Raw genomic sequence first — 13,293 nt, 5'->3', positions numbered from 1 at the left:
CACTTGGACTCCGTCTATCTTGAGTGTAACCTAGATAGTCTGGTGATCCTCCATTTCGGTTACATTATGTAGTTTCAGACAACCCAGCTCCTTGCTTCCGGAGTCTGTGTCACTTTTCTGTTCGTCTGAACCACTGTCCATCACCTGGTGTACCTTTTTGTACTTCTCCTGTGGAGATTTCTTACTGTTGGTTTTCTTCCCAGACCTGCAGACTCTTGCTATGTGTCCTGCTTTCCCACACTGTCTGCACACTTGGTCCTTGAACCAACAATCTTTCTGGTCATGTGTTGTTCTGCCGCAGCGATAGCACTTCCCTGTTCCATAGGTCATTTCGTTGGTGCCGTATTCTTGCGGTCTCCGTTGTATCTCTGCAGCGCCCCTTGCGGCTGCTTCGTGTGATACTGCCATACTGAAAGCTTTGTCCAGCGTAAGGTCCTTTTCTGATAGAAGCCGTTTCTGGGTTCCTTCACTTTGTAGCCCACACACAAACTTGTCCCTTAACGTGTCTGCTAGTCCCGCTCCAAACTGGCAGTATTTCGATAGCTTGCGCAGTTCCGTTAGGTACTCAGCATTGCTTTCATCTTTGTGTTGGTTCCTTTTATGGAACTTAAATCGTTCTGCTATCAGCAGCGGTGTGGGGTTTAAGTGGTCCTGTAGGATTTCTACTATGCTTTCAAAATTCTTGTTTACCGGCTTCTCTGGGGTTATTAGATTTCGCAGTAACCCATAAGTTTTTGCACCCATGGAATTTAACAGAACCAGTGCTTTATTAGCATCTGGCACTTCATTCGCCCTGCAGTACACCTCAATACGTTCCACATATGTCACCCAATCTTCAACTTCATTGTCGAACGTAGAGATACTGCCACTCTTCGGCATCCTTGGTTGTGCGTTAACTATCACCAATGGCGCCTCCCGCGCTTCCCCTTCTTCTCCGCTAACACAAAATGGCGTCTCCCGCGCTTTCCTTCCTTCCCGCGCTCGCCCTTCTTCTCCGCTGCGGCTTCTCAAAATGGCGTCTCCCGCGCTCTTCCTTCTTCTCCGCGGCTCAATGGCGTCTCCCGCGCTCTCCCTGCTTCTCCGCGGCTCAGTGGCGTCTCCCACGCTCTCCCTGCTTCTCCGCGGCTCCTGATCAGCCCGTGATCCCTGGCTGTGCTCTGCGCGTTCTTCTTTGATATTTGTCGACGCCGCTCAGTCTAGAACCCGGCTGTTTCTTACCCTCTCTCTCTCCGGTTGCTTTATTTTTCCTCGACGCCGCTCGGTGTTCAACCCCCGGCTGCGCCCTGCGCTCTTCACCCTCTGTCTTACCCCGTCGACGCTGCTCGGCTCTCTCTCTGCCGTCGGTCGGCTCCAGCCGCCGCTGCTCGGGAAGGGTCTGCGCTGGACCTGTCGTCGGTCTCTCACTGCTCGTTGTGGCTGGGGAACCAAGCCCGGCTCTCCACAGCCTCCCTAGCGAAGTTGGATCTCTGCCTGACTGCTGGGCGGTTGGTCGTGGTCGACGCCCGTGTTCCTGGCCTCGACTTTTTTTTTCTTTTATGTTGCAGGTAGATTTGAATCGACACGCGTCGCCACTGTTAGATCAGTGGTTCAGTGGATAAATAATCACACGGATGCTGTACATTAACAAATAACAGGTCTTTACTGGAGGAGGGTAATCTCTAGACTGGGGTACAGAGGCATGCGCAAAGCTTATATACCGGTGTGGTCACTGCCGGTACTACAGTATACAGGAGCTGTAAAAAGTAGTTCTGACTTAAAGGCACATACACTACAATTTGAATTTCTGATATGTCCTGCTGGCAGGTGAGGCTCCCCTCTACCAGCACAGATTTGTAAAATTATCCCTATATGTTGCAAAATGTAGCCTTCTGTACCAAGATACAAAAAAGACCAACAAGAATGACTTGCATTTATATAGCATCTTTAATGTAAAAAATATCCAAAGGTGCTTTACATGTGTAATGAAGACGGATGCCGAGCCAAGAAGAGGTTAGGAGGGCTGGCCAAGGGCCAAAGATAGGTTTTGAAAAGGTTCTTACAAATGGGAGAGAGGGGTGTAGAGATTTGGGACAGGGGTGGCTAAAGGCTCTGTCACCAATGATGTATCGAAGGGAGGAGTTTTGGACAATATGGAGTTAATGGAGGGTGGAGAATGAGAGGCCAGCAGAGAGAGGCTTAGAATAGGTGAGCCCAGAGGTGACAAAACCTTAGGGTGTTGAGATACCGCGGCAAACGTGGGAGTCGAGACCAGAGCTAGTAAATCAGAACAGCTTTTTATTTCAGCCTCATGGCAAAACAGGAACTGGAAGAGCCCGCGCCTGACTTAAATACTCCCCGGACAGGAAGTGCTCCCGGCAGCCTGTCCCTGCGGGAAACAAGTTGCTGGAGGAAAGGGCCCCCGGTTGGGGGCGTCTGCTTAAACTGTCCGTACCGCCGTGAGCGGATTGTGTCCAGTGGTGGCGTGTCGCCACAGAGCTCCCCCCAGAATCCGCTTAGGAGGAGTGGACGAGTCGTGACGGTGGTCGATGGTTCTGCCGCAGCGGCTCTGCGTGATCGCCGGTCTAGTTGGCGGGGCCTGGTGGTTCGCCCCCGGCTGTGCTGGCTTGCTGGCGGGACGGCCTCTAGTTGGAGGCCGGGCCACGGGGACCTGTTCCCCTGGTTCTGTGTGTGCTGGTTTGAGCCGGTCGATGGAGACTGTCTCGACCCTGTCGCCGAGTCGCAGCTTGAAGACCTTGTCCCCGGTTTGTAGTACTTCGTACGGTCCATCGTACGGGGGTCGCAGGGGTCCGCGGTGCGCGTCGTGTCGCACGAAGACGAAGCGCGCCTGCTGTAAATTTGGCGGAACGTGAGGTGCGAGTTCGCCGTGTCGGTTGACCGGAAGTGGGGCGAACTGCTGAGCGGAAGAGAAAAAGTTGAGCCGCTGCTGGTCGGCCGACCAAGGCGTGGTAGCCTCCGGAAGGAATTCGCCTGGGACGCGCAGCGGTTGTCCGTAGACTAACTCCGCTGCCGAGGACTGGAGGTCTTCTTTGACCGCGGTGCGTAGGCCTAGTAGTACCCACAGTAGGCGGTCAGTCCAGGTACTGTCCTGCAGGCTGGCGCGGAGTGAGGCCTTGAGTGACCGGTGGAAGCGTTCACAAAGCCCGTTGGCCTGCGGGTGGTACGCCGTGGTTCGGTGGAGCATCACACCGAGGTTGCGTGCTGTGGCCGTCCAGAGTTCGGAGGTGAACTGGGCGCCTCTGTCGGAGGTTATGTCGGCCGGTACGCCGAACCTCGCTACCCAGGTGTTAACGAACGCCTTGGCGATGTTGGCTGTGGTGGTGGAGGTCAGCGGCACTGCCTCAGGCCAGCGTGTGTAGCGGTCGACCATCGTGAGGAGATAAGTCTGGCCTTGCGATGGCGGCAGGGGCCTGACGATGTCGACGTGTACGTGGTCGAAGCGACGGCTGGGTACCTCGAAGTCTCCCAGGGGTGCTTTTGTATGCCGTTGTACCTTAGCCCGTTGGCAGGCGAGGCAGGAGGTGGCCCAAGTCCGAACATCTCTGCTGAGGCCGCGCCAGACGAAACGCTGGGAGAGGAGTTTGACGGACGCGCGGGAACCCGGGTGGGAGAGCCCGTGGAGCGCGTCAAAGACGCGGCGGCGCCAGGTTTCAGGGACGACCGGCCTGGGTTGGCTGAGTGTGATGTCGCAAGTAACTGCCTTGGCTTCGGGCCCGTGCGCGACCTTGGCTAGGCGTAGCCCTGGCAGGCTGGTAGCCGCCGAGAGGAGGTCTGGGTCCGTGAGCTGGGCCGCTGCTAGTTGCGCGTAGTCGACCGCGAGGTGATTCGCGCAGATGGCGGGACAGGAAAGGCAGTCGGCGACAACGTTGTCTCTACCGGAGACGTGCTGGATGTCCGTGGTAAACTCGGACACGGCCGTGAGCTGGCGTTACTGCCGAGCGGACCAGGGTTCGGTGTGCTTGGCCATCGCGTATGTGAGTGGCTTGTGGTCCACGTACGCGGTGAAGGGGCGGCCTTCCAGGAGGAACCTGAAATGGCGGACCGACAGGTGGAGCGCGAGAAGCTCGCGGTCGAAAGTGGAGTATTTGACCTCCGGGGGGCGCAGTTGGCGGCTGTAGAAGGCAAGTGGCTGCCACGCGTCATTAACCCACTGCTCGAACACGGCCCCGACCGCGTGGTCGGAGGCGTCGGTGGTGAGCGCGACCCGGGCGTCGGCCCTCGGGTGCGCGAGCAGAGTGGCGTCGGCGAGCGCGTTTTTGGTGGCATCGAAGGTGGCTGACGTGTCAGTGGTCCAGGCTATAGCCATCTTGCTGGATTTACCTCGGAGGGAGTCGTATAGGGGCTTCATGAGGGCTGCAGCTCTGGGGATGAACCTGTTGTAGAAGTTCACCATCCCGAGGAACTCCTGGAGGCCCTTGATGGTTGTGGGGCGGGGGAACTGCTGGACGGCCTGCACCTTGTTGGGCAGGGGGACGGCCCCAGCAGGGGTGATGTGGTGACCGAGAAAATCGATCTCGGTTAGGCCGAATTGGCACTTCGCCGGGCTGAGGATGAGCCCGTGTTGGGCTAGGCGCCCGAACAGGACGCGAAGGTGTTCGAGGTGTTCCTGTTTGGAGGAGCTGGCCACGAGAATGTCGTCTAGATAGACGAATAGGAAGTTCAGGTCCCGCAGGACCGAGTCCATAAGGCGCTGGAAAGCCTGGGCTGCATTCTTGAGGCCGAAGGACATCCTCAGGAACTCGAACAGGCCGAATGGGGTGATGACGGCCGTTTTGGGGATGTCCGCGGGGTGTACGGGGACTTGGTGGTAACCGCGCACCAGGTCGACTTTGGAAAAGACGGTTCGTCCGGCCAGTCGGGCCGAGAAGTCCTGGATGTGAGGCACCGGGTATCGGTCAGGGGTGGTGGCGTCGTTAAGGCGGCGGTAGTCCCCACAAGGATGCCGAGTTGTTCCATGGTGGCGAACTCGGCCCGCGCGATTTCCAGCTTGGCCGGGTTGAGCCTGCGGGCGTGGGCAGAAACTGGAGGGCCGGTGGTGGGGATATAGTGCTCCACCCCGTGTTTGGCGGCTTTGGCCGAAAAGGTCGGGTTGGTGAGGGCGGGAAACTCGGCTAGGAGTGCCGAGTAGTCGTCCACGGCCCTGGCGAGGCAGTAGGTCGTCAGGCCGGCCGAACGGTCCGGGGTAAAGGCGCCGGGGATGGTGGCCATTGTGTTGGCGTCGACGAGGCGGTGCCTCGGAATGTCGACAAGGAGGCCGTGGGCGCGTAGGAAGTTGGCACCGATGAGTGGGCAGAGGACCTCGGCGGTGAGGAACTCCCAGCGGTAGCGGCGGCCCGCGAGGTCGAGCGTGACCATGCGGGTGCCATATGTGCGGATGTCCGAGCCATTGGCGGCGGCCAGCGTGATACCTCGTGTGCCGCGTTGGATTTCGAGGGTGGAGGCGGGGTTGATGCTGTGCTGGGCCCCTGTGTCGCACAGAAATCGGCGGTTGGTTCTGTCATCAGTGACGTACAGTAGAGGCCCCTTTTGCCCCACGGCCATCGCGGGGGCCGGTGCGGGGGGGGAATTGAAGGTACACGGTGGCGTGCAGCGTTGGGCCTTAGTGCCAAAGCGGGTGTGGTAGTAACAGTGGCCCGGAGTGGTAGGGCGGGCGGGCCTGGTGGGCCGGGGAGACCGCGTGGTCGTTGCCGCGAGGTCGGGCGTGACGTCGCACGCGGACTGTGCAGAGAGCAGCCGGTCGGCCTTTTCTGCTATGTCATTCAGGTCCGTGGAGCCGGACTCCACAATGAGCGGGCGGATGCTGGCGGGAAGCTGCCGAATGAAAAGCGTGCGAAAGAGGGTGCCGGGGGGCTTGTCGTCCGCGAGGGACAGCATGTGGGAAAGCAGGTCTGATGGTGAAGCGTCACCGAGACCGGGGAGGTCAAGGAGTTGGCAGTGGCGCTGGTAAGAGGACGTTTGAAATTTTTTAAGGAGCGCAGCCTTCAGATGTTCGTACTTGCCAGTCTGTGGTGGGTCCTGCAGCGCTGCCCAAACTTTGGGGACGGTAGCGTACGTGAGCGAGGAGACGAGGTAGTCGTACTTCGTGGTGTCGCCTGTGATGCCTTTCAGCCGGAATCTGGACTCGGCTTGAACGAACCAGGCTTCGGCCAAGTTTTCCCAAAAGTCTGGTAATTTAACCGTGACTGCGTTTGTATCCGCCATGCTAGCTTAGGATTCGTCCTGAGCGTCGGGGTCACCAGTGTTGAGATACCGCGGCAAATGTGGGAGTCGAGACCAGAGCTAGTAAATCAGAACAGCTTTTTATTTCAGCCTCATGGCAAAATAGGAACTGGAAGAGCCCGCGCCTGACTTAAATACTCCCCGGACAGGAAGTGCTCCCGGCAGCCTGTCCCTGCGGGAAACAAGTTGCTGGAGGAAAGGGCCCCCGGTTGGGGGCGTCTGCTTAAACTGTCCGTACCGCCGTGAGCGGATTGTGTCCAGTGGTGGCGTGTCGCCACAAGGGTTTCAATGATGGAGCTGAGGTTGGAGCAGAGGCGGGCAGTGTTGCAGAGGTGGAAGTAAGCAGTTATGTTGATGGATATGATATGGGGTTTAAGCTCAGGGTTATAATAGAATGCCAAGATTGCTAAATGGTCTGCTTCAGCCCGAGAAAGTGGAGTCAGTGGAAAGGGAGTGACCGGAGTTGCAGTTGATGGCTTCAATCTTCCCAAGGAGGAAGTAGTAACTCATCCAGGACTTGATGTCAATCAAAGAATCTGACTTCATGGAGGCAGTAGAGGGGACAAGAGAAGTGGTGGAGAGGTAGAGCTAAGTATCACTAGCGTACATGTGACAACTGATCCCGTGTCTTCGGATGATGTCACTGATGGGGGGATGAGGGCTGCTCTGATTTTTCACCAACACCTCCGAGTGGGCACCTCAGTTGCTCCTCTACAGGTGCAGATCTCCCACCACAAATACTAAAAGGCTGCTGCCCCCTGGATTTGGGATGGGGTCAATGGCCTGAGCAGTCCCACCCTGTTGCACATCCGGCAGCAAAGTGGGATCTCAGCAATCTCCGGCCCCAAGTTTTTTTTAACAGTTGTGGGACACTGACGAGTGGATAGATGGATCATTCGAAAACAAGACTGCTCAGCCCAAAACTGGGTAGCAACCATGTTTAAAACAAATTTCTTATCTGCTTCGCAACTATCGGCTATACAACTCTGACCATTCCCCTGATGTGAACATAGCTGCCTGTGTATTTAGTATTTAATTTCCCAATAAGGATCACGCATGTTCCACTAACATAAAAAAGGATGATGTGCTATCAGTATATAAAGTGACACATACCAAAGACGGTACATGGTGAAGTGTGGAATATAGCACAAACTGCACTGATGTATATGGCAATAGAATTTGGTCCCCAATAACTTTACGAATAACTTCAGCAACCAGTCTGAGTAAGCCCAATGAAAATAAAGCAGGCTGCATGGATCCAGCTAGTATTCGCTTTCACAGGGAAGTCTAAAATACTGCACTCGATTGGCTAGCACTCCACCTAGTGGATCAAACAATATTGCAGCATTTCCTTTCATTGATAACGGCCCTGAAATTGTGGTCTCCTTGAGATTACGCTGTCGTAATCCATTTGAAAGGCCCTGCAATCTCCGGGTTTGTGCGTGCGTGGAATCCGGAACTTGCGATCTGTCAAGGTACGCCTTGCCAGATCACCCGAACCGCATGGAAAATCTGTTTTGCTGGCGCAGAGTTGGGCTATTTGCCCATACACTTTAAATTAGTTTATGTAAATATTGGCCTATTTTAAAGATGTTTAAAATTATTTATCAAAAAATTAAATTTTTATTGAAGTTGGTGCAATGAAGGGACTTTTGAATAAAATTGAAATTCAGTACATTTATATTTATTAGAATTCTGTACATGGTATAATTATTTGGGGATTCTCTTCATAAATGATTGTAATGGAATGCTCCTTTGTGATTGGAGGACCAGGGCCACGTGAGCCCAGGGACGCTTCCGAACTGCCTGCATCCCTGGGATCCGTGGGCCTTTACGCAGGCGTACGATTGGAGGCCCGAGACCCAAACTCTCCGCAGCCTGGGAGCCTGGCGGTAGGTTCGTAAAAGTTTTGCAGGTTGGACGCGTACTCTGGAGGTACGCCTCCGACTGCAATTTCTAGCCCAATACATATACTTAGTAAGATTCACACCAAGCTACAGAATGAATTGTTAAGATCTAATATTGCATATAATCAGCTGTATCCTTGACAAATAAAAATTGCACTGAACATGACTTCACCGTGTAATCAGCTCCTAAATCAGTTTGAATTCATATGGGTCCTAAACTAACCCTAAGTGATCCAAACGTAAAACGTTTAACACATTTGTTTGAAATTATTTTCTCCAATATTTACTGGAGGCATTGACTCATTTATTTGAATCTGGCTCCTCTAAAATAGCAGAGACGAAATTCAGACAAAGACATTCAGCTGCCGCATGGAAGGACTCTTCCCCTCATTAAAGGGGAGGGCCCAAGCCCACAACTCTGCAGGGCCCTACCTAGACCACCGGGTAGCGGGATGCTGTGCCAGCGTTCAAAGACGCAACGGGCCGCGACAAGTAAGTCGTCCAATTTTTTTCCCCTGCCCGCCACCTCCCCTTTAGTTAGCACCCCGCGAGCCTCCTGCTGCTCTGTTCCCGCCTCCTGAATCGGTCGCTGCCATCGCCCGGCGCAGATTCAGGGGGCGTGGGCCAATTTTGAAGGCGGGGTGACAATGGGGCGCTGTGCACGGTGACGACGTCGTCATCGCCTGTGCAGCGGAGCGGGCCACTACTGGTTACTGCCACCACTAAACTCCCGCTGAATTTAGCGGGAGTTGTTAGCGGCACTGCACCCAGGCGAAAAGTCATTTGCGCCCCGTTAGCGCCCCGGGGGGGGGGGGGCGTTAATGAGAGGCGCAAATGCACGGAATTTCTAGCCCTTTATTTGTTAACGGTTCCCTGCTTCAGACTCATGTCCGTTTTTTCCCTAAGCTTGTGGCAAATACTTCTTCCTTTAACTTTACAGACGTTTAGAAAATACTCCTTTAAAATTTCCTGACTGGTTGCCAGTACAATAACATTGAAATGAAAGTTGTTAGCAAAAGTGTCAATTACAAGAGATTTAATCGTTTCCACATTTCATGTTTTCAGTGACAAAAATAAGATGATGCTACGTTTGTAATGTTACGGAGCACCAGTCAAGGATGCTGCAAAAGTATAATTAGTCATTCTGTGAAATAAAGTAATCGTGCCGGTCTGTGCTGTCGAAGAATTATTCTGTCTAGGTGTGCAATTGCAAACACTTCTTCAGCTACCTTTGTTATTTTTTTCCCGTCATTGTTACTTATAGGTTCAGAGTTTCATGAGGGGCTGGCTGTGTAGAAGGAAATGGAAGACGATTGTTCAGGACTACATCTGCTCTCCCCATGCAGAGAGCATGAGGAAAAGGAACCAAATAGTCTTCAACATGGTGGAAGCAGAGTCGGAGTATGTGCAGCAGCTGTACATCCTGGTCAACTGCTTTCTGAGGCCTCTGAGGATGGCTGCCAGTTCAAAGAAGCCCCCTATCAGTCACGATGATGTCAGCAGCATTTTTCTCAACAGGTATTTAGCAAAGGACTCATGTCATCATGGAAATATTTGTTTGTACCCAAGCAGAAATCCTAATCTTCGGCAGCATCTCCCCAACCCGCGACCTCTGCCACCTAGAAGGACAAGGGCAGCAGACACCATCACCTCCAATTTCCCCTCCAAGTCGCACACCATTCTGACATATCGCCGATCCTTCATCGTCGCTGGGTCAAAATCCTGGAACTCCCTACCTAACAGCACTGCGGGAGTACCATCACCACACGGACTGTGGCGGTTCAAGAAGGCGGCTCCCCACCACCTTCTCAAGGGCAATTAGGATGGGCAATAAATGCTGGCCTTGCCAGCGATACCCACAGCCCGTAAATGAATACAAAAAAAATAAATTTTGTCCAATAATTTTTGGAATAAGTACCTTCTCTTAAAGGTTGTCACATGTTTACGAGAACAAACAGCCTCCTAAGTATGTCATTATCATTGTGTCAATGTACAGTAAAGACTTCATTTACCCACATGCTACTCTGATTATCTGCCAGACTTTTCACAGGACAAAGTCTTGCTTAAGAATTATGAAGTTAAAGTTTCGGCGGTGGGGCTTGAACCCACAGCCTTTATGATTTAGCGGTAAGTGTGCTATCCACTGAGCCAAGGCTGAAATCTAAAAGACAAGAGCTAATGATGAGTCTATATGAAACCTTAATAAGGCCCCAGTTAGAGTACTGATATTGGGCTCCACACTATATGAAGTATATTGAGGCTTTAGAGAGGGTACAACACAGATTCATTAGGTTGCTGCCTGGCATGAGGAAATACAAATATGAAGAAAGACTTAAGAAACTTGTTTTTTTTATTAGAACAGCACAAATTATGGGCCAATATGATAGAAGTGTTTAAAAGTATAAAAGGGTAGGAGAGGATAGCTAAAGGCAGACTCTTCTTCCCAGTGGTTGAGAGGCCCACATCGAGGGGCTATAGATACAAGATTCAATGTAAGAGATTTAGAATAGAGGGCATGCAAAGAGTTCTGAGGCTGTGGAATTCACTTCCAGGATTAGTGGTTGAGGCAGAAACCATTCAAGATTAGATTGGAGAGGTGAATAAAGGCAAAGGTATAAGGGCTATGGGAACAAGGCTATTTGCTCGTGTGAAGGGTAAATGCTGACACTGATTGGTTGAGCCGAATGACCTATTTCCATATTCCTTTAAGTATTTCTATATATCTATATATAAAGACATAATCAGCACATATTGGACTTGAACAGATGCAGAGCTGTTAGCACTGGTTAAATATTAGGAGTGACATTTATGATTAAACGAGTTACACAGATTACAAACCATTTAAATATTTTGAACTATTTTTATTTTTAAGAATGGTATCCGACTGTTGCAAATAAGGTTGATGAGCTACAGGCGCAAGTTGCCACATGGACTTATGATATAGTGGTTATAACGGAGACCTGGCTTAAACATGGCAAGGAATAGGAACTAAACATTCCTGGCTACAATGTAATCAAGAGGGATAGGGAAGGAAAAGAGATAGGGGGTGGGGGTGGTGGCAGTATTGATCAAGGATAATAGTATAGATCTACAGAGGGACGATATACTAGAGGGAGGTGGTGGCAGTGTTGATCAAGGATAACAGTACAGTTCTACAGAGAGACGATATACTAGAGAGTTCAAAGACTGAATCTATTTGGTTAGAGTTAAATTACAGAAAATGAGCTGTTACATTGCTGGGTGTTTACTATAGGCCCCCAAATACTGAGAAGGAGATAGAGGAGTAAATATATAGGAAAATTTCAGATAAATGTAAAAATAATAGAACAGGAATATTGGGGACTTCAATTATCCTAATATAGACTAGTGAAGAAAAAGTTTCAAGGGCAGGAGCGTGAAGGATTCCTAAAATGTGTACAGGAGAACTTTCTTATTCAGTATATTTCTAGCCCAACAAGGAAGGAAGCAGTGCTGGATCTAGTTCTGGGAAATGAAGAAGGGTAAGTGGAGCCTACTTCAGTGGGAGAATATCTGGGTAATAATGATCATAATATAAAGTAGTTATGGAAAGGGACAAAGAAAACTCGAAGGTGAAAATACCCAACTGGAAGAGAACCAATTTCAGTGATTTGAGAAGGGATCTACCACAGGTGGACTGGAAATAAAGATTGGCCAAGAAAACAGGAAATGAGCAATGGAGATAATTCAGGTACAAACCGAGCATATTCACATAAGGAAGGAAGATAGAACATCCAAAGCTAGAGCTCCCTGGATGGCAAAGGAAATAGAGGTTAAAACAAAACAGAAAAAGGAGGTTTATGACAAATGTCAGGTACATAATACAATAGAAAACCAGGCAGAATGCAGAGTGCAGGGGGAAATTTTAAAATGATATAAGAAGGGCAAAGTGAGAGTATGAGAAAATATTAGCAGGTAACATAAAAGGGAGCCCAAAAATCTTTTATAAAACATAAAAAGTAAAAGGATAGTTAAAAGAATGGTGGGGCCAATTAGGGACAAAATGTAAATCTTCTTGTGGAGTCAGAGGGCATGACTGAGGTACTGAATACGTACTTTGCATTTGGCTTCACAAAAGAAGAGGATGAAGTTCATGTTGCAGTAGAGGAGTGGGAGAGTAGAGATATCGGATAGGATAAAAATAGATAGAAAGAAGGTACTAAATAGGTTGGCACTCAAAGTTAACAAGCCACCCAGTCAAGATAGGATACATCCTAGGTTGCTGAGGGAACCTAAGGTGGAGATAGCAGAAGCTTGGATGTGGGAGTGGTGCCAGAGGACTGGAGGATTGCAAATGTTACACCCCTGTTCAAAAAAGGGGAGGAGGATAAACCTGGTAACTACAGGCCAATCAGTCTAACATCAGAGGTGAGAAAACTACTAGAGACCAATATTTCCGCTAAGGTGTGCACATGCACGGCTGCGCAGTAATCTGAAAGGTCTCACGCAGGACGCTCACCGGCTTTTACATTGTAAGTACCGCACATGTGCAGAAATTTTAAAGGACCGTGCATTAAAAGAAACAGGTCACGCAGAACACAGTGCAGCTTACAGGGAACATTGCTAGAGGCCATTGTCAAGGGGCGTGCAAGAGCAGAGGGATCTGGGACTGCATATTCACAAATCTTTGAAGGTGGCAGGGCAAGTTAATAAGGCAGTTAAGAAAACATATGGGATACTTGGCTTTATAATTAGGGGCATTGAATACAAAAACAAGGAAGTCATGCTAAACACTTACAAATCACTGGTGAGGCCTTAGCTGGAGTATTGTGTACAATTCTGGGCACCACACTTTAGGAAGGATGTCAAGGCCTTGGAGAGGATACAGAGGAAGTTTACTAGGATGATACTAGGCATGAGGGACTTCAGTTATATGGAGAGATTGGGGAAGCTGTCATTGTTCTCCTTAGAGCAGAGAAAGTTAAGGGAAGACCTAATAGAGGTATCCAAAGCTTTGAAGGGTTTTGATAATGAGGGGTTTTGATAGAACAAAAGGCAATTGGCAGGGGGATGGGATACAGAGTGGAACTATAGTAGGGGGTGATTTACAGCCAAATACGGAGGAAAAAACAAGTCAGCTGGGAAGGCAGAGCAAATATGTGAAGGCAAAAGGGAATATGGCAAGGCTGGAAGGCATTTATTTTAATGCAAG

The 13,293-nt window shown here is 50.7% G+C and overlaps 1 protein-coding gene across 4 annotated transcripts in view; it reads left to right on the top strand.

Moving 5' to 3' along the window:
- Window positions 1–13,293, top strand: part of LOC147124570 (ras-specific guanine nucleotide-releasing factor 2-like) — a 361,280-nt gene that overhangs the window by 111,375 nt on the left and 236,612 nt on the right. For all 4 annotated transcript variants that reach the window (XM_085989546.1, XM_085989542.1, XM_085989537.1 and 1 more), the window contains exon 5: window positions 9,388–9,641. In XM_085989546.1, the coding sequence (XP_085845672.1) occupies window positions 9,388–9,641 (254 nt within the window). The remainder of the gene's footprint in view (window positions 1–9,387; window positions 9,642–13,293) is intronic.

Source organism: Somniosus microcephalus, chromosome 1 (genome assembly GCF_052327205.1).
Source record: "Somniosus microcephalus isolate GS21.2 chromosome 1, FLI_Smic_1.0, whole genome shotgun sequence".
NCBI classification, from domain to species: Eukaryota; Metazoa; Chordata; class Chondrichthyes; order Squaliformes; family Somniosidae; genus Somniosus; species Somniosus microcephalus.
This window is presented reverse-complemented; position numbering and strand designations above follow the sequence as displayed.